At 37.9% G+C, this 20,912-nt stretch overlaps 1 protein-coding gene across 1 annotated transcript; it reads left to right on the top strand.

The window, feature by feature from the left end:
- Window positions 1–8,466: 8,466 nt before the first annotated feature.
- Window positions 8,467–20,780, top strand: LOC149952476 (uncharacterized). Its single transcript, XM_090169719.1, has 3 exons — window positions 8,467–8,632; window positions 18,477–19,092; window positions 20,451–20,780. Exons 1-3 carry the CDS (start codon window positions 8,467–8,469, stop codon window positions 20,563–20,565), a joined length of 897 nt encoding a protein of 298 aa, XP_090025845.1. The 3' UTR covers window positions 20,566–20,780.
- The last annotated feature ends 132 nt before the right edge of the window (window positions 20,781–20,912 follow it).

Raw genomic sequence — 20,912 nt, 5'->3', positions numbered from 1 at the left:
TAGTGCAACAAATAGTGCAAAGTTACATTTTCTACGAAGACTTGGAAACGCAATTTTACCTTTGCACTCAGTTTTATCTACTAGACGGTGATCATTTGAAATACGCTGGTCAGTTGGATGACATCGACGCTGGAGAGCCTCCGACCTTGACGAGTAACGACAATGACAATTTCGAATCACCGAGACTAAAACTGGTCTACGATGATGTACTTGTGGACATCTTCATGTACTTTCAAGTACCATTCGTAGTCCCAATCTTCTATCCCGAGCTATGGATTCCCAGTTGGTACCCGAGCCTGGTCGAGTCCAGAACACTGACCTGGGCGAATGAGAATGAAGAGCAGTACCCTAAGTTCGACATTATGGCTCCCCTATTCGATTACTTCGAACCAAATGTTGAGGAAAATAGTATTCTTCCGGGAGAATTGGTCAAAGAGCGGCCGATAATGGTCCGGAAGTACGACGAATGGAGTCCCTTGTACGACTACCTCCGGATGACGCATGACGTCATAACGGGGCGCGAGCAGCCCGTCACTTGGGAACCATTGGACGAATATGACGTCATTCGAATGGCGGAAGTTACGGAGAAATGGTTCCTGCATTACATCGGAATGGGAACTTCGAACAACCACAAAGCGGAAGATTCTGAACTAATCGGTAAATTAAGAGGTGCCGCTTTGGAAGTAAACCACTATATTTCGGGTGATTTGGAGGACAAACTCGGTTCTTTGACCCCGTCAGAGTGGAAGGAAAATACCAGTGACGAATACGTAGACGAAATCGATTACGACGACGGTATTGACGTCACCGGGAAAATGTCGGGTAATATTGATAAAAACGCTACAAGCAGGCTACGTCGGGGTAAAAGAGCGATATTTTACGAGGATACTATCGTATATTATCAATTTCAAATATATTTCTTAATCGAGGAAAAGTACTACGAGTTTTTCGACGCATTTTTTAACGTGGTTAATCCATTCGCGCGGTCCCTGGGATTATCCATGCCAGTTTTGAGAAGTGACACTCAACGCGCAAATGCGGACGGTCGCGGTTTTAGCGTCGAGTATGACGATTTTAGACTAGATTTTTTTCTCATGTTGGACCTGCCCTTTAGAGTGCCAATTGTACCTTAAAAATACGCCAGACTTAAAATCCCTAATTAATGATACTCTAACAAACTGAACCACCAAACTCTGTAACGCATTTGACTTAACTAAAAGGTTCTGTACTAGTTTTTGGATATTATCGTTAAAATTGCGAGTCGCGTCATTGATAAAATTTTCACTCAATTTTGTATTTTTTTATTTTATGTAAAGGCTGTATAAAGTGGTTTTTAAAATTGATGTAATAATTATGTGAGCAGTGATTAAACAAGCGCTAGTCGTAGATTCACTGCTGAAATATTATATATTTTTAGTGACTAGGGGTTAAATATGTGTCAAGCCCACGCCAACGGGTGATACTTTGGGATAGGGATGGGACGCCCGAGGCGGAAGTATGACAACCACCCATTGGGGGATTATCTGCCTCGCTGACGAATGGGATTACAGGACTAAGCCACTAGCCCATAGAAATAGAAATTAGACTAGAAGCACGATTGAATTGGGCGCGGACGTACCAGCTAGAAGGCTGCCATCAGAGTGGAATCGCGATAGTCGTGCCATCTCATAGAAACAATTTAAACTAAATAAGGAAATATGGTCACGTGGAATAACATAAAATCAGATCGTAGGCAACGTATTAAAAACTTTTTTTTATTCATCTGACATTATATTAAGTTATTTAAAATGCTTTATTAAAATCATAAAAATCTCAATAAGGAAATATGGTCACGTGGAATAACATAAAATCAGATCGTAGGCAACGTATTAAAAACTTTTTTTTATTCATCTGACATTATATTAAGTTATTTAAAATGCTTTATTAAAATCATAAAAATCTCAAGAATCTACTATATCTACCGTGTCACCCTTAAAGTCACACGTTAACTTTGCGCAATCATTGTAAGTCTGAAATACCACAAATCATCACAGTTTAACTAAATTTTAATTATTTCAGTGTGGTTTAAAATATGCCTACATGAGATTCCAAAATCTTAGTTTCAGTGTCTTTTAAACTATCGTCAGTATTAGTCAAGTCAAATTGAGTGGTTTCCGGTAGTTCACTTTTTCCGTAAGTTTTCTGAAATAACCTCTGATAAATAGGGAAACTAAATAACAAATACTAAAATCAATAAATTGGCATACTCTAGAAGATGTAAATATGCTTTGTTCTGGAATAGATATTTTTGTGAGCTCTTTCAAATTCTTGTTTTAATAAAGAAATTATTCATATTTCAGTTAGTTTTTTATTTCAGAATGTATAGGGTAAGTTTTACTTGTGTAGGTACAGACAGCAGTTGCTTTCAAATGGTGCCTTCCATTTTGAAAGTAAATTTCATCCGGCAGAAAATGTTTACTACACACAAAGTCATATGAAGTAATTGAAGTCCAATTTTCGCGATTTACCGCTAAAACCCATTTTCCTAGTAATTCAGCATTTCTGAGAGGAAATCTTAGTGTTAAAAAATCTCTTATTCCGAGATTATTATAAAATATTTACTATAATATTAAATACTTATGAAATGATAATTTTATTTCTTTCCCAGATCTCTCTTTACAATGTGAAAAAGCGCAGTTTTTGACCATTTTTGCGGATATGCTTTAGACGCAAAAATTTAAACACGAAAAGACCACCGCTGCGCACGACGTGATGCGCAGTGGATCGCCTTTTTTTCCCTCTTCGAAATTCGCGTCGTAGCCATGGCGACAATGTTTAATGCGTTTGTCAGATGGCGCGTACATCGCGATTCCACCCTAATGTCAGCCTTCTAGCTCGCCTGTTTCCCTTGGGATTGGCGGAAAGGGCAGTGCTTCTAGTCTAATTTCTATTTCTATGCACTAGCCCCAGCCTGTTTTTTTTTGTTTTTTTTTAGAGTCCCACGATATGGTGTCGGCTAGAGCCTTAAACACCAACGGCCCCGGCCTGTTGAAATATTAATTACCAAAGCTCTCGGCGGATTCTAAAATCTGTCATCTGCTAAATATTGACACAAAAACATTCTTGTTTTGACAATACCCTTTTCAGTATCGGAGGGGGAATAATACCGTAAAATGCCTCTTTTTCATTCAAGCTGAACGTTTCTGTTTTAACAATTACATAATTGAATTATATCTTTTTTATTAGGCTGAACCTTCCTCTAGTGCTTAAAATCATTTTGATAATTATAATATTAATAGTTAACGAGATATAAGGTCCTAACTAAAGGGTAGTTTGGGCGCTTGCCCAACTTGTTTAGCTCCGGGGGTCCGAATTAAAACGTAATAACTTAATTAATTTTAAATTTTAAATTGTAAAAATTATTTTAGGCACTAAACAAGAGGCTGTTCTACATTAATTTTAAAAGTTAAAATACAAAATTAAAAGAGTTCAGCTTGAAATGGCGCGAAAGTAGACAATGGCCACTGTGGTCTTCCCCCTTAACCCCAAAATTTAAAATCTGCCACCCCAAATTTCACGAAACCCCCTCAATTTTTTTTATTTTTGTAGAAATAATATTCAAAACTGTGGTACGATAGAGCGCAATATAAATAGTATATAATTTTTTATTAGCATAAGTTTAAATAAGTTAAGCTTACTGTTTATTATAGTTTATTTTATATCACACCGTTATTAATGAGCATAGTGATGCCATAGTCCTTTTTTAGTATTTAATGTGGCGCCACCTACATCAGTTTTTCGAAAGCAGATACTATTTATCTTTTGCTGAAAGCATTTCACGACCTAAAATTTTATTATTTGGTTTCCTCATGGACCTATAAGCGAATTTCAATCATGTTTGGCGCATGCGTAGTGAAACGAAACTAATTGGGGGATTGAAGATTTTACTTGAGCAGTTATTGAAACTCGCTTCGTTAGTAAAAACTTATATTTTAATTAACATGGAAAATTCGATAGTAATCGATCCAATTAGCCTTTTCAGTTTTCATAGACCCACGTAGCGGCCAGCGCGAGAAGCTTATAAACTGCGGATTTGTCGTCTGCTAATACTTTTTGACACTCGCGCGATAGCGGCCAACCCATTCGCCGAAATTCCATGAACAAAGATTTTCCCGCTATAAACCATGCTATAAACTATCGGCGTTCAGCGCCACGCTCGTTTTTATATTGGCTTCAATGCAAAAACAAGTGTTGTAAGTCGGGAAACTTCCCGGAAAATGACCGAGGCCTTTTTTCCGGAAATTTCCGTATTTTTCCGCCAAAAATAAAAAATGTTTTCATTCCATGATTAGTCTAATATATTGTTTGCAAATTTAAATAAAGCGGCATTTTCGCCTCATTTTTTCGAATCTAAAAGTAAAACTAAACCTCTAGACTAGTTTAAACTGATTAATAATGTAACACTATTAATGTTTTGTAGTATGTTTACTGTTATTAGACATTTTATAGCGATAAAAAGTTAAAAACATTAAAAACCCTTAAAAAGTAATTTATATGTTTCAATTTTTTATTTTTCCGCAATTCGGAAAATTTTCTGGAAAATTAACAACACTAGCAAAAACTATTCTAAAAATAATTTTCCGCTAGGGTGTAGGGGCGCTCAGAGCTGAGAGATACGGTGGCGGAGTGGTTAGCACTTTCGCCTCGCAGTAAGAGGAGCCGGGTTCGATCCCAACTTGTCGCACTGGGTGAAAACTCGGAACAACTCCTTCTGCGTTGAGTTTGCAAGTTCTCTCCCCACTGGTTTAAGGGGTTTTCCCCCAAGATCTTCGGTTTCCACTTCCATAAAAACTTGTTGAGGTTAATGGAAATAGTTAGTGTAGCTGGAGCTGTTGGCTCGCGTGGCTTGCCACCACCCTCCTACGCATTGTAACCCGGCCACCTGAATTAAAGGCTTTAAAAGTCGCTCGATGACTTAGGCCTAGGGTGGTGCCTTGGGTATTAGCCTAGCTTATTATTATTATTATTATTATTATTATACTTTTGTTTGTAACGAATGGGCTGGCTGCAGTTGTCCGTGGCTAAGCAGACGCTTTGTGATTTATCGCGTGCTTAGCAGCCGAAAAAAAAAGCAGTTGATGAACTTCTCACTTTGGCCGCTACGTGGCGCTATGTAATATGAAAAGGCTTATTATTAAGTCGTGGTTATCAATTTAGGATGCGGAATTAAGATTGCAAGTTTACTCAAAGGCGAATAAAGTAATACGAAAATAGGTAGTTTGAAAATAAAGGATAGGCTTCAAAAGATTTCGCGTATATCTTAAAACAAAGATTTTTTCGAGTTCCCAGACACGCAGCACCGAGCGACCATGACGAAGGGTTTCCGCCAATTCGCTTTCGGAAGTGAATTTCATATTTGATATTTCTCATTTTTTCCCTCTCAGAATTACGGAGTGAAACTCAACGCAGGTCGCCCCGGGCTAACGGCGAAAGATGACAAGGTAATTACTTCAACCCCTTCTCCTAAAAACTGCCCATCTCGCGAAAAACGGCTTCAACTCGTTTTACCCGCAATACTTTTACAAATGTCAATGATCCGCGTTATTTCCGCAGCTAAAAAAGACTTTTCTATTTTTGTTGTTTTCCAAAGAGTACAATGAATATGTGGTTTGAGTCTATTTGATCGATTCCCAAATGATCGAACGGGTCCCATTTGATCGAATGGCATTTGATCGAATGGCATTTGATCGAACGAAATTTGATCGAATGGCATTTGATCGAACGAAATTTGATCGAAAGCTACTGTAGGGTAAAACTACTAGTTTTTGGGAGTAAATCGAAAAGGCAACGGTGCATACGTGCCTACGGCGCGCGTACATCAACCTAACCTAACCTAACCTAACCTGACCCTATTTATATATATCAAAAACAACGGGCCGTTATCGTCGATGTCATAAAAATTCCATCATATAGTGTATAAAGTAAAAATCTCTTCATCTTTGTGGCTTAATACAGTTAAAGCAATGAATTATTCCATCATTATTCCTTCTGCACTTCATATTGACATTCGGTAAAATAAAAACGTACCAACTGGTACTATAAATACTTTTGAATTCGATCAAATAGTATTCGATCATTTGAAGGTTCGATCTTACGAAACAAATGACAAATGGGATTCGATCAAATGGAATTTCGATCAATTGCAACATATAATGATCAAATGGACCAACACCGAATATGTCACTAGAAATCTTATAGTTTGTACAACATTTAATTTTCATATTATTCGATTACACCGAGACGAAAGCTTAGCACTTTTTTCAAATTATAATACCCTTCCAAGCTTTACACTAACTACACTACACAGTTTAAACTATTCGTAGAATTTCGGTAAACACTTTTTAATGCTGCTTTTCGATTATTCTGGAACCAAAGGTGTACCCCTTTTACGCTAAATTAAACTATTCGCTTGTTCCGGTGAAGGAGAATTACTCGACGCCGTGAACTATTCGTCAAAGTAAGTATTGGGGTTGCACCTTTAAAACTTTTACACCTCCTCCGCTTATACAGAATTTATCTACCAAAATGGCCATGGCAGCCATTTTGGGAAAACATTTTTACCCGGACACGTGCTTTTCGCCAGCACAGAATGGGAGTAAAATGACGTCATATGGGGTTACTCTGCTTACCCTACTCCGAAATAATAATGTATAATAATAATATATATATATATATATGTGTGTGTGTATATATATAGTGTTTAGTTTAATCACTACCATGACAACAAAGCGTTTCAGTATATATGCATGAAACCAGAAGAATATCATCTATTTCTTACCATCACTCTATACTTCTAACGTTATTCCTATCTCTAGCACAGTCCAAAATGCTTCAGATTTCAAATATATGATTTTTTTACTAAAAAAAATTATTATTTATAATATTTTTTAAATAAAACTGCAGAATTATCAATTTATTAATAAAAACAACACAAATAAGTAGAATAGGCGATATTATAAATTTGTTATTTGGGTTTTTATCCTTTTTATATAATTTTTGAAATGTAGGTAGACTGGTTGAAAACTACTGCTTTAGCTGGCTCTAGAGTCTAGCTTATTTTTCAACCACATTTCGGAAGAACCAAATACATAATATGATTTTCTAATAATATTACTTAATCCCTTCGTGGTGTAATTTTAACATTTTACCTTACTAGACAAAATAATACACGCGGTAAATTTTGAACTGTGAGTTGCGTATTCCCTTTCAAAAGTACCTGAAGGTTCATGTTTCACATGGATCTTTCTCTCGTAAGAAATATTTTATATACTTCTGTTGAAACGAAGATAAAGAAAATTGAAATTCCCAAATATATTTTTCCATAGAACTCAAAAGATTGGAGTAACACTTTTAGTGTTAAGGGGGAAGACTACTGTGGCCATTGTCTATTTTCGCGCTATTTCAAGCTGAACTCTTTTAATTTTGTATTTTCACTTATAAAATTAATATTTATATGTAGAACAGCCTCTTGTTTAGTGCCTAAAATAATTTGGACAATTTTAAATTTAAAAGTAATTAAGTTATTACGTTTTAATTCGGACCCCCGGAGCTAAACAAGTTGGGCAAGCGCCCAAACTACCCTTTAGTTAGGACCTTATATCTCGTTAACTATTAATATTATAATCATCAAAATTATTTTAAGCACTAGAGGAAGGTTCAGCCTAATAAGAAAAATATAATTCAATAATGTAATTTTTAAAACGGAAACGTTCAGCTTGAACGAAAAAGAGGCTTTTACTGTATTCTTCCCCCTTAAGCGAATGGAAATTTCGGGGTAGGGATTAGACGAAAAGTATTAACCAATTAAATGGGTGCAGATACGTTTGAAAAATTATGGCTGATTTCCAGGTCACGTGACTCGGGATTATATAGCACCACCTTCAAAATTTAAAACGAGTCCCTTTAAAATCCCAAAATAAACAGTGAAAAAAATCAATGACAGAAGACCATTGAGAATTAGGATTAGTCCTGTCAATGAACTTTGTAGAAGACCGAACACGTATTATGTGGAAATGGGCGGGTGGGTACCGTTAAGGTAAAAATATATCCTCCGCTCATTTGAGGAGGGGTAGGAAGGGCGGCGAGCCCAACGAAAGTCATTTCCTTGTTTCATATAATTAAGCCCGTGAACTTGATCTTGGGCTAGGGGAATAGGAAGACCTCAAAGAAAGAAAAAACTGCTTTTTTTCCGCGCTGCTAAATTCTCGGCGACGCGTTTTCTGCCTATATTTCCTCGTCTGCCTCCGTTCAAGTTTACCGGCCGAGTTAGTGTCATCGAAATTAGAAGACAGCTAGGTATCGTCACGGAGAGAAGTCGTACAAATATACAAATTTACTCTGAATAAGAACGTCATTCTCGGACGACGTGTATTTTTTATTAATTTAAAACGTATTTATTAATCTTAATTAAATTAGAAACCACGGTAAATGGCCAAATTTAGTCGCAAATTAGCGTTTTACTTGGTAATCGCCGCCGCTTTTCTGGTGGCTAGCATTCTTTGCAAAGACGACGAAGACGGAGTGGTCGTCGAAGATGTAAAGACGACGGACAAAGAACTCGATCTGAAAAACATCAAGGAGGATCTGACTAAGCGTAAGTCGCTTTATTAGTTGGACGGGATATTGTTATGGAGGGCTGAGTAGGTAATTACCATTAATTGGGATGGCTTTAACGAAGTAAACATTAGAAAAAGTGTTAAAAAAAAACTACGATTAATGATCCTGGTATGGGACCAACCGCAAACCGCAAGCTTTTTGATACCCACTTTTTAATGTGCCCAATAATACTATTAATATAAACTAAAATTACCGACACGAAAATTATTGCGTGAGTAAAATTAGTTACGCAATAATTTTCGTGTTTCTATGTTTTAGTTTATATTATACTAGTGTTAAGATTAGAACAATGAACTCTTATTAATAAATACTATTAATATTATTATAATATTATTATTATGTTATATTTCAAGTAAAAACACTCAAATAATGCCTCTGAACAGAACGCGAAATACTCTTCCAAGTATTCCTAGTTAAAAATTTTAATGCCTAATTATAGTTAATAATCTTGCCAATAAGAGTAGGTTTCTTACAAAGTAATTAAAGTCAACCTAAGACTTGTAAAAAGGCTAATAAATCAATCAAAATATTAGAGAGACATTAAGCACGTGTAGGGAGAATGGGTACACTCGACACAGCGGCGTAGCGAGGATATTTGGCGCCCAGGTCAAAACACCCAATTTGCCGTTTTTAGCGATGGTTTATCGTTTCTAATACAATATATAGTTGTTTCGTTGTTTAACCTACAACTAAGTTTACGATTCGTGTGTAATAACTGTATTTATTAAGTTAGAGAGGTTAAACCCCCGCTAAATACGTGTAAAGAGAAACGTCAAAAAGTGTAGATGGTACAATTTCTCTATTATCACGAATATAAATCACGTCAACTTTAAAAACTGATTTGGCGTAAAATATTAAAGTCGAAATGAAAGGAATTTGAGCACAAAGCGGAAAAAGAATGAACCCTTTTCGCTTTTTAAAATTGACGGAGACAAAAGTCCTTTGCTCGTTTATAAGGATAGCCGCTCCCATTGTATCGCCGCCGCTGATGATCGCTGTGGCAATCATTGTCCATAGGATGGACGCCACAATGCGAGATCGCTTGTCCGCGGTCTACTTCTCGGCTGAAGAGTGTGGACAACACAAAGGGCAGCCCTGCTCATCCCAAACAGGGCCTGACCCGCGCTAGCAAGGATCTCCGAGATCAACCGCCTTTTGTTCCATTTCAGACCTTTATTTATCGCGATGATACTTATGAAACAATGCAAAGCTATCGATAATTGCAGAAGTATATAATTTATCTTTTACGGGAGAAGTGTCATCTTATCTAATACCCAAGAAGCCAGACAGGCCTAAGTCAACTATAGTGACTCGCGAAGTCAATAGATCTTTATATAAAATCATCTCCAACTGTCTTGCCCCCCGCCGAACACTGCTGCCAGAACTTTGATGACAGCTTAGGCAGTATAACGAAGAATATGTTGTAAGTCCAGTCGCGGTAGCACAAACTCTATATTGGACTTTGATGGGGATTTTATGGAAGCACCTATTACCGATGGCCGGGTTAGATTGCGTAGGAGGCTGGTGGCGAGCCATTTACTTAATTTGTTAAGTCGATTTTTCAAAATACCTTTCGAAAGCAGGCCAGTAACCAGACGCCAAAACTCGGGGGCGCTAAACAATTTGTGGAGCGCCAATGCCTTGATACTAAAAGTTTTAACTTCCATTCCTGAAATTAGTAAATATACCGAAATTGGCTTTATTTGAGAGAGTTGGCCGTTTTCGGTCTATCGAAATCTGGCAGCCTTGCCTGCCTTCCGGCCGGTATCTCCATACCGAAAATGGCCGACGATTACGCCGCCGTAAACATTTACTAAACTGATCGGCGGCGTTTTTGACCGTTATTTTGAATTATCGACTAAGACTATAGGTACATACCCCTGGGCAGTGTTATTATTACATTTTACATCATTAAATTAGAAATTGAGTATCTTTTTTTGGCAATGCTAAATCCGTAATTACATGGTATTGATTTTAGCGCGGTCAAAGCTACGGGCTTATAGGGAGCTAACAGTTCTACGTCACACGACGTCACCCATGCTTTTTCCTATTGAAAAAAATTCTACGCAACATAGCGCGGCCACAGCCAAAGCTACGGAGTGTTAGTTCTCTATACCAGTGTTTCCCAATTTTTGTTTTTTCTATGGAACCCTAAATTATCCACCTAATTCTGGCGGAACCCCAACTCATTTTTGGACTTATCTTAAAAGATTTTTGACACAAACAAAGATGGCCGCGCTGCGAATTCTCAGAAACCCTGTGTCCCTTCCCACTGTCCCTATCCGGATGCACTGAGAGAAAAATATGCTGTCGAATTTACAGGTATGTTTTGGACCCACGGGTGTCCATGTCGTTACTGTAGATTGAACTGGATCTTTTCGTGAAATTTATGTGCATAAACAAAATGTAGATTTTACATTTAAAAGTTTACGGTAGAGGTTTTTGTTGTTACAGGACAATATGTAAACATAACAGTAGGTTACTCTATAAATTTTACATACACTATAGTACAGTTTCTAGCTAAAAATGCTTAAACTACAGTTCGCCCCTCAGTATATTTTACAGTTATTTGTATTTTATGGAAAAATATGTGAAATATACAGTCTGAAGTACTGTATATTTTACCGTAAGTTATGTTTATTATATTGAAGAATTTGTAAAATATACAGCTCAAATTACCGTATATTGTACAGTAAGATATATTTAATATATCGAGGAATATGTGAAATATACAGTCTGAGGTACTGTATATTTTACGGGTACGTATGTGTATTACATTGAAGAATATATAAAATATACAGTTTGAAGTACCGCATATTTGACGGGTAGTCATGTTCATTACATTGCAGAATGTGTGAAATATACAGTTTTAAGTATTGTATAATTTACGGGTACTCATGTTTATTATATTGAAGAATGTGTAAAATATACAGTTGGAAGTATTGTATAATTTACGGGTACTCATGTTTATTATATTGAAGAATGTGTGACATATACAGTTGGAAGTATTGTATAATTTACGGGTACTCATGTTTTTTATATTGAAGAATGTGTAAAATATACAGTTGGACGTGCTGTTTTATTAAAGACAAAGCTACGGTTCTTATCGGTGGGCATTCCGCCTTTGCAAAAATCGTTCTACATGAAGTTACTTTTTGATTTCTATGGTTATAGTTTGACTTATACTTCGTACGCAAGGTTGCCAACCCTGTTCGCACGGCCTCGTAGTGACCTAGAAGCCCAACTTAAATAAGATAAATTATAGTAAAATCCCAATTTGTAACGTTTTCGAAAGGAAAATCCTACGGATAATATAAGATCTTTGGGCCAAAAAAAACCCCTAGGTGAAATGCCAAAGTGTTGAAAATATATACCCTGATGGCAAGATCGACCTCCAAATTCCAAGATCCTGGATAAATTCCAAGGAGTGGCAACATTGTTCGAGAGTTTGAAGAAACGAAGTTCTACGATCTAAGAATCTACATTTCCTGCAAAGACTATTAATACGCTTCGCAAACTAGACAGATGTCGCCCTACAAAAAAATTGTTACCCCATTAGAAACACGGGAGAAGCTTCTGACCAGCCGTTAGAGGGGCCAGTAGTAGCACTGCTGAAGTGCAGAACAAACGTCGACCATTGTATGCGGTAGAGTCCGACGCCGAAAATAAAAGAAAATTAATAGTTATGTCGATCAGTACAAAAAGGTCAACAAAAGTACAATAAGTTCCTTCTTTTGCCTGGAATTCAGCAACTTAAAACATTAGCGTATCACAGCAATAATTCAAATATTGATGATTAAAGAGTGACGAAAACGTCATTGAATAAAATATTAGAGATTTTTTTATACTGCGTAACAAGAATGTACCTTTGGAGAGATAAAAATTAGTACGATAAAGGGAGTACGTAGTTCCATGTTTATGGTGGATAAACGAGTTCCGCATTTCTACCACCAGGTTTAACAAAGCTAGGAGTGTTTGGTGCTAGTTACCTAAAAACGAGTTTTAGCAGACGATTTTGGGTTTTAAGTGAGCGCTTATAATAATAAATGTAACGTTCCACCCAGTAGCGTAGCCGGGATTTAATTTCGGAGGGGGCACACAATGGAAACAAATAAAATACATAAATTGTATATACACGTGCCACCTGTGCCCCCCTAACTACTCCACTGGTTCCAACTGAATAGTTTATTATTATTTGGTAAAAGTAAGAGTATACTTTTACCTTTAAAATATATTTTTATTAGAAAAACATACTGTCATTAAAAATAGCGTTGCGAAAATAAACTTATGGTGTTATGTAATAAATGTGATCTAAAATATTTAAAATTGATTTTTCATTAAAAGTTCTCGTTATGAACTTGTGAATTTTTCCCTTCAAACATGTATATTTTAGCTTCCCATATATGTAAAACTTACAGTTTTCAATACCATAAAACGTATTTACGACATCAAACTGTACTTTTAACGTAAGCTAACTTACTTAGCGAAAGCATTATATTTATGTTAATTTTGCAAAGTGCACTGACAATTTCACAGACATTTACCCAGTAATTTATACAGATTTAAAGTGTGCTAAAGGTTTTTACGTACCTCTTCGGTACTTTTTACGGTAAATACCTTTCTTAAAGAATACACGTTATTCCTGTAAATATTCAATTTAAAAAATACCAAAACCCGGTAATATTTACAGGTCTATTCTGTCAACGTGTTGCATCATATTTCCATGTAAAAATGTTCTGTTAAAACTACGGTTTTTTCTCTCAGTGTGGTCTTTAATGGGGTCACTGGTGTCGTTCGCGGCTGCCGGGCCTGATTTCTGGGTTTGGGCGACAGGTCGCATCGGTCCCTTCGCTTGGTCCTCTCTTGGGGTGACGGGTGTTGTCCGTGATTGCTGGGCCCGGATTTTGGGTTCGCGCGATGCTTCGCTCCATACCTGTCATTTGATAACCTTATCGGGGATGGTAGTTGCGGTGGAAGAAAAAGGTCACTCTAGCCCTCAGCCGCGCGAGGGTGGTTTCTCGGGCAGACCCATGGTGTCGCCTTTTGTTGGGCCATGATGAGGACATTTGTTTGCCATATGAGAGCCTGTTATTATAGCTGTCTTACTGGCCAAACGTTTGTTTCGCAACGCGCACTTTTGTCGCGGCCTGGTTAATCTTGTAGGCCGCCGTAGTGCTCAGCGGAACGGCGGGGTACAAATACATAGTCTTCTGTCCCTTCCGCGGAACACCTTTTGGGAACCACTGCTCTCTACACCCGAAAAAACTAACAGTACGAAACGATTTCGATATTATTAACCATTCTGAAACTCAGAAAAACACCCCAGAAATGGAAAAGATGAATCTTATTGGTCGCGGTTGTATAAAAAATCAAATTAACCGGATTTTTAACCACTCAATCTGCCTTTATTGACTAAATACAAACCATATTCAGTTTTCGTTCCTGAGCTGCAAATTCTTTGGAGAACCGTTGGTAGTCGTGGTAGCGTATATATTTTTGACTTGGGCGGTGGTTTTATGATAGGCTGGCTAACCTGTAATTATTACATTTTACATTTTTACGCGGAGTAATACAAGTGGTAGATTTTTACCCATTATGCGGTGTATGCTTCCGCGGTTTGTCGGGAAATTAGATCCGATCGAGTTTGTATGTTTATATTGTTTCACCTTATACTTCTGATAAAATATTTTATCTTGTAATATCCTGATAATTGTAAATGTAAAACCAGGGCAAACACCACCCAGAGAAAGAAAATATTACGAATGATAGAATCGCTTTCAAATAAGAGTTCTTAAAATATACAACTTCAATGAATGATTTTGGTGTATTCCAAGTTAATATAAAAAATGGCAAGGTAACACTTTTTGAAATATGTATTAAAATCTACTTAGCACACAAATTATCATATGACTAAATCATGATTCAATCTGATTAAAATAAAATCTGTAGCTTTGACTGTATGATTAAAAATGATAAAATCATTATTAAAGTTTTAATCTTGATTATTAGGATATCCTGCAACTGGGTGATCTGTCCCTTAGACTACGATATATATTAATACCCCATTGTGTTAGTTAAAATTAAAATTTTAAGTTCGAAAATATGTCTATAAAAATTAGACATTGTTCCCATCATTTCATTTTCGATAGCTTTATCTAGCGAACTATATTTCTTGTGGAAACCTAAATATGATATCTGCAGTATTTCCGAAAATGTACTCTTTTCCAAAATACGTTTAGACTAGTGTTGTAAGTTGGAAAATATTCCGGAAAATGACCGAGGCCTTTTTTCTGTATTTTTCCGAAAAAAAATTAAAAAAAATTTAATTCCATGATAAAGCCTGGTTTTCACTTGGCGGAAAATCACCGACAGAAAGTTTGACGTCGGCGATATGGTTTTCGACGTTTCGCTCACTGTCGGCGTTTTAGCATTTTCACTTGGCGTTTTTTTAGGGCGGAAATAAAGCGATTTCTTTCAGGCAGCGAGTTCGTCGGTTTTCGTCTGATAGTGGAGATTTAAGCCTAGGCCTAAAAATGGATGATTTATCTGATCATAATAGTGAACTATTGATTAAAGCTCATGTAAGCATTTTAAATTTAATGTTATTTTACATGATCTATCGTGTTCAAAGAAATATGAGTTATGAAAGATCGGTTTGTGTGAAAGAAACATACTGGAAAAGAAGGCAACAAGGGTATCAAAAAAAACACGTTCCAAAACACAGAAAAGCACGTGGCCGAGTTCCGGATGCAAGAAGCGGGAAATTAACCATCCCCCTGACGTCACAGTCACCTTTCGAAAATGGTTTTTGATTGGTTGAAAAAGAGCGAAATCGCCCAACTGAGCGAAAAAAATAGAAATAAAAATCGCCACACAAAACCGAAAACCGACGGAATTTCCGCCCGGCGTCGACGGAAATTTTCGCCCATTTTCCGTCGACGCCGGGCTTTTTCGCCCAAAAACCGCCAAGTGAAAACCAGGCTTTAGTCTAATATTGTTTGCAAATTGAAATAAAGCGACATTTTCACCTAATTGTTTCGAATCTAAAAGTAAAACTAAACCTCTAGACTAGTTTAAACTGATTAACAATGTAAAACTATTAATGTTTACTGATATTAGACATTTTATATCGGTAAAAAGTTAAAAACATTAAAAACCCTTAAAAAGTAATTTATGTTTAAATTTTTTCTTTTTCCGATTTGCGGAAAATTTTCTGGAAAATTTTTCGCATTTTATTTTTCCGGAAAATTAACAACACTAGTTTAGACTAAAAAGTGTGTGCGGGGAATTTTACAACGTTAGGCTGAGTGATTCGGGGTGAAATTATAAGTTCGAGCCTATATGATTACTTATCCCAGTAAGAGATTAGACTATAAACTATATCCTTCTGATAAAAGCTGATATCCTGGAAGGAGTGGGACACCAACAACATCTTTGTTTATTCGGAACACCCCAAATATAGCCGTGACCCCCGGGCCCACAATCAACCCAGATTAGCACGCAACGGATCTAGCAGGATACTGGGAAATCGCTAAACGCGAATTAAGGAGGGTAAGTGTATCTGCCTACACAACGAAAAAAATAACTTGCGGGGTAAAAAATACTATTTTTATTTTTTATTTTATTTTCAAATGAGTTTTCTTCGTAACTTTGGAAAGAAAAACAACAAAGATTTTCCTCGTAAAACTGGAGGCGCCCCTTTTTTTATCTCCTTTAAGATGATCTTAATTTTTTGACACGTTCCGGATCTGAAAAGAAGGGGTGTTTAACGTATCCAAATATTGTAACGCAGTCCTTATCGAGTGATAGCCTCGGGGCCCTACGTAGGATTCGCTGGTTATACGAAAGGACCTCGAGGAGTATATTGGGACTTGCGAAAAAGTTTCCTCGATCAGACGTGATTTTGGGGAAAACGCTCTTATCTCCACCCGGAAGCGTTACGAAGAGGCGCGGATTTTCCACTGGAACCGGATTCCTCTCTTCCTCTCGAGTTGGCTACTGAACGGCGGGTTGTTCTCCAATGGATGATTATATCCCTAATTATACAGGACTGGGGTTTCCACGAGAAACTTGACCTGGATCGGAATGTTTCCCCCGCTACGTCCGCCGTTGTCAATAAAACGCGAAAGTTTAGAGAAAATGTCACCTCTTTGGAATTGATTGATACTACGGGGAAATGAAGCTTAAATTACATAAATGATTCGATAAACATAGCCCACCCCTCGCAAACACGTCCGCTGCCAGAATCTTGCTGAGAAAAAACTCTCAGAAATGGAAAGATGAATCTTATCGGTCTAACCGGACTTATTTGCAACTCAATCTACATTTATTGACTAAATACAAACAATTTTAAGTTTCGTTCGTGGATTGCAAATTCTTCGGAAAACCAATGGTAGTCGCGGTAGCGTAAACTCTATGTTTGACTTGATAGGCTAACCACTTCCTACAAATCTGTACAATAATTTCAACTAAATGTATAATGGAGTATTTTTTTGGCAATGCTAAATTCGTAATTATACCAAGAATGTATTTATTTATTTATACTCAGGGATAATGAATATGTCGAGATTAATTTTAGCGTTTCTCCAATTCCACCCGTTGGGCCCCCCGGTATGCTCCTCCGCTTTAATAAAATCAAATAATACTGCAATCTCATTAATTCTTAAAAATTACGTTTTTCGACGCGATTAACGCTGCTGCGAGGACGCAAAAAATAAGACCGCCTCCTTTTTCCTCCCCCCCCTCCTTAGCGTGACGGGATTAGGGCCTCAACGTGTCCGTCGATAGTCTCGACATATTCATTCTCCCTGAGTATAAATAAATACATTCTTGATTATACATAGTAACAAAAGCGACATAAGACCCAAAAGTGTGTCAATTCTACCTTCGCGCCTGCTAAATCATCTAGTGAGAGCTAGTCTCACTATAAACTACATAACCTACTAGTTGGCATAGTACTAGCAGCTTTATATTTAGTCTATTGTCTGACGCGATTATCTCTCTTCCATTAACTTTCCCATAGACATACGTTCTAAAACGCCTCACTCGGTAGCGCTGCAGTCGCGAAATATTTCGGAATTTGATGACGTAGCTCGTACGTCACTCTTACCTCCGGTCCTAGTTCATTCCCCTCACAAGGACAGTACCCGAGGTGTTTATTGCCGATTTCGTTCAAAATCGAGCGTAATGTAGACCCAAGGATCCTATATGATATAGAATCCTTGATAGACCTATATGAGATATGAAATTTCCCAAAAGGAGACGTTGCACTAGCCATTAACTTGATTAAAATGTTTTGACCACTTAAAACAAAAAAATCTCCGCTTAAAAAAGCATGGGATTTTTTTTTAAATTTGAAAATCACGAAATGGGTAATTTGGACCATATTTAGGTAAATTTTCATCAAGTTTGGTAAATTGGAACATTTTTTAGGTAAAATTGTAACAACTTTTGGTCAAAAACATTTTCGGTTGCCATCGAATGGGTAGTGCAACGTCTCCATTTGGGAAATTTCATATCTCATATACGTCTACATTACGCCCAACTTTGAACAAAATCGGCAATAAACACCTCGGGTACTCTCCTTGTCAGTGAAACAAGCTCCCACTGAACGATTTACCTTTCTGACACATTTATGGGTCTTATGTCGCTTTTGATAGTAATAACTTTAGCGTGGTCAAAGCTACGAGCTTATACACCCGAATAATAACTAACAGCACGAAACGATTTCGATACTATTAACCATTCCGAAACCAATCTAACCCAATTCTTTTCGGGATTTTTTCTTTATCTCCCTTCCCATTTCCCTTTCTCTGATATAGAAATTCCCGCCTTGGTGTCGGGCCTGTTCTCGAGCTTCCGAGCCTCCTCTCCCGTCCTGCTTCTGGGGTCCGCCCTCGTCGGGGCCCTCATCACCACCTTCATGCTCAGCTCGCCGCTGTCCCCGCTGCCGGTGCCGCCACTGCCCTATCCGCCCGTCGGAAGGCTGCCGCCCTCCGAGGTGGCCATTCCCGTTCACATGGTGCCTTCGACGCATCGGGACGCCTACCATCGATACAAACCCCATCCGGTCACCTTCCCAGTCGGAAGACCCCAACACAGATTGTCTCCCAACCCCGGAATGATGCTGGAAAAACAACCGGTGACCAGCTACAACCATTTCGGCAACAACAACCATCTCCACTCGAGACGACACCAAAGCAACGGCATGGCCAACCCGTACGGACGGAGCGCTAAGTTGGAAGAGTTACGTGATGACGGACGCAGGGACAACGGCGGTCTGGACACCACCAAGTTTCAAGAATTCATGAAGGCCCACGAGAACTATAAAGCTATTAGTAATACCGATTTGAAAGCCCAAAGCAAAACAGCTCCCGACGAGGACGACAAGCAGTCCGGATTCGCGGAATGGTTCCAGGGTGCTTTGAGAGCGCTGGGGTAGGTTTCAAACTACGGTTAAAAGGAATATAACCCCTCTAAAGACAGCTCTATAATAATAATAATAATCAGCTAGGCTAATACCCAAGGCACCACCTTAGGCCTAAGTCATCCAGCGACTTTTATTGCCGGGTTACAATGCGTAGGAGAGTGGTGGCAAGCCCTTCATGCCAACAGCTACCGTTAGCCTCTTCAAGTTTTTATGAAAAGCTCGGGGGGAAACCGCAGTGGGGAGAGAACTTGTAAACTCAACGCGGGAGTTATTCCGAGTTTTATCCCAGTGCTCCAAGCTGAAATCGAACCCGGCTCCTCTTACTGCGAGGCGTCAATGCTAACCACTCCGCCAACGAAGGTTTTGACATTTTGGTTTGGTATAATCCCTTTAAGGTGCGCCGAACCGTTTCAAAAATTCTTGTCGAGTTCCAAGTGGCTCCTCCCTTCCCAAACACTCAAAATGATTCAAATGATTCTGTGGCTCTTTAAATTGCTGGGCTTTTCTCTAAAGATAAGTCGCAAGATAACTTATCCCTTTTTAGCAATATTATCTTCTTAAATAATCAAAAATAAATTGAATTTGAATTTAAATAGAACGCGCTGCTGGGGTTAACGGTAATAGTGAGTGTAGGGAGCTGTTGGCTCGCATGGCGTGAAGGGCTTACCACCACTCTTCTATGCATAAACCATCCTCCCAGGAAATCTCCCGGAAGTAATATTTCCGAGAGCCAGAACCCGCAAGTCACTGTTTATATAGTGCTTGTTAAAATAATGGAAAATTTTCACCTTTACGGCAGCAACAATCATTCCCTTTTAACCAAAGACGTTCTGTTTACAGCTGAATGGTTTCCATTATTTCAACAAATACTATATAAACAGTGACTTGCGGGTCCTGGCTCTCGGAAATATTACAAATCACTAGTTCACTTGTTAGTCATATGCAGTGGCGTCGCTAGGGTGTTTTAGGCGGCGCTTGAGCCACCTGTCAAATTTCTGAAGCGCCACCTAAAATTTCCGAGAAGCGCCACCTAAAATTCCCAATTTTTCCAATTCACTTGTCGAAAAGTTTCTTCGACCTTAAAAATGGACATCAAAAATTTAATTTTTCATAGTCGGCCTCAATATTTCAACTTTAATAACCTTTTTGGGAGCTCCCCCCTCCCCCATATCACTCACTATAGGACGCCCCTGACCAGTGCTAATGGCTTAAGCGCCACCAGTTTTGAAATCCTGGTGACGCCACTGGTCATATGGTGGTGTCTTGGGTTTTAGCTTAGCTGATTATTAATATAGGTTATATTCCTTTTAAAACGCAAAATTCAGTGGTTATTATTGACTCTAAACATTTTACGTCTTTCACGTAGACAATTTTTATTGGAATTGGAGAAATCGCACAACGAACTGTACAAGGAGAAGAAAAACACAACCGAAATATGCACCGACGAAGTTAACGCTCAATGCAGCAACCATTTAACGTGATTTTAGCCTGCACAAAAAACTTCGGGGAAAACGAACTTATCTTAAACGAAAGCAATTTCTCATTACACAAATAACGTCACGAAAAACGAGTCAGTTCACAATCATGCCAAAGAATAATAACATTTTCTTGTCATAGCGAATCGATAGCGAAGGGATAATTAATTTATTAACGTACTTTATCAAGCCTATCCGTTAAATTAAATGGAAAAACCTGTATAACCTCCTATAAAATGATTTTTGTAAATATGTAACATATTTATGTACCATTAAACGCTCATAAAGTTATTATTTTCTTATTTTTCGGAGGATTTTATACAAGCAGCTGGACAATAGAGTGCCAGCAGCTT

Source organism: Leiobunum rupestre, chromosome 3, assembly GCF_980474605.1.
Source record: "Leiobunum rupestre chromosome 3, qqLeiRupe1.1.hap1, whole genome shotgun sequence".
Lineage (NCBI taxonomy): Eukaryota > Metazoa > Arthropoda > Arachnida > Opiliones > Sclerosomatidae > Leiobunum > Leiobunum rupestre.
The sequence above is the reverse complement of the archived record's forward strand: the minus strand, read 5'-3'. Positions and strand labels throughout refer to the sequence as shown.

What these genes read in the sequence shown, in the direction of transcription:
- LOC149952476 (XM_090169719.1), top strand. Translation starts at nt 8,467, where the DNA reads ATGGCCAAATTTAGTCGCAAATTAGCGTTTTACTTGGTAATCGCCGCC. An exon ending in CAAGGAGGATCTGACTAAGC is followed by an intron (nt 8,633 to 18,476) that starts GTAAGTCGCTTT and finishes TCTCTGATATAG; the next exon opens with AAATTCCCGCCTTGGTGTCG. An exon ending in GGTGCTTTGAGAGCGCTGGG is followed by an intron (nt 19,093 to 20,450) that starts GTAGGTTTCAAA and finishes TCTTTCACGTAG; the next exon opens with ACAATTTTTATTGGAATTGG.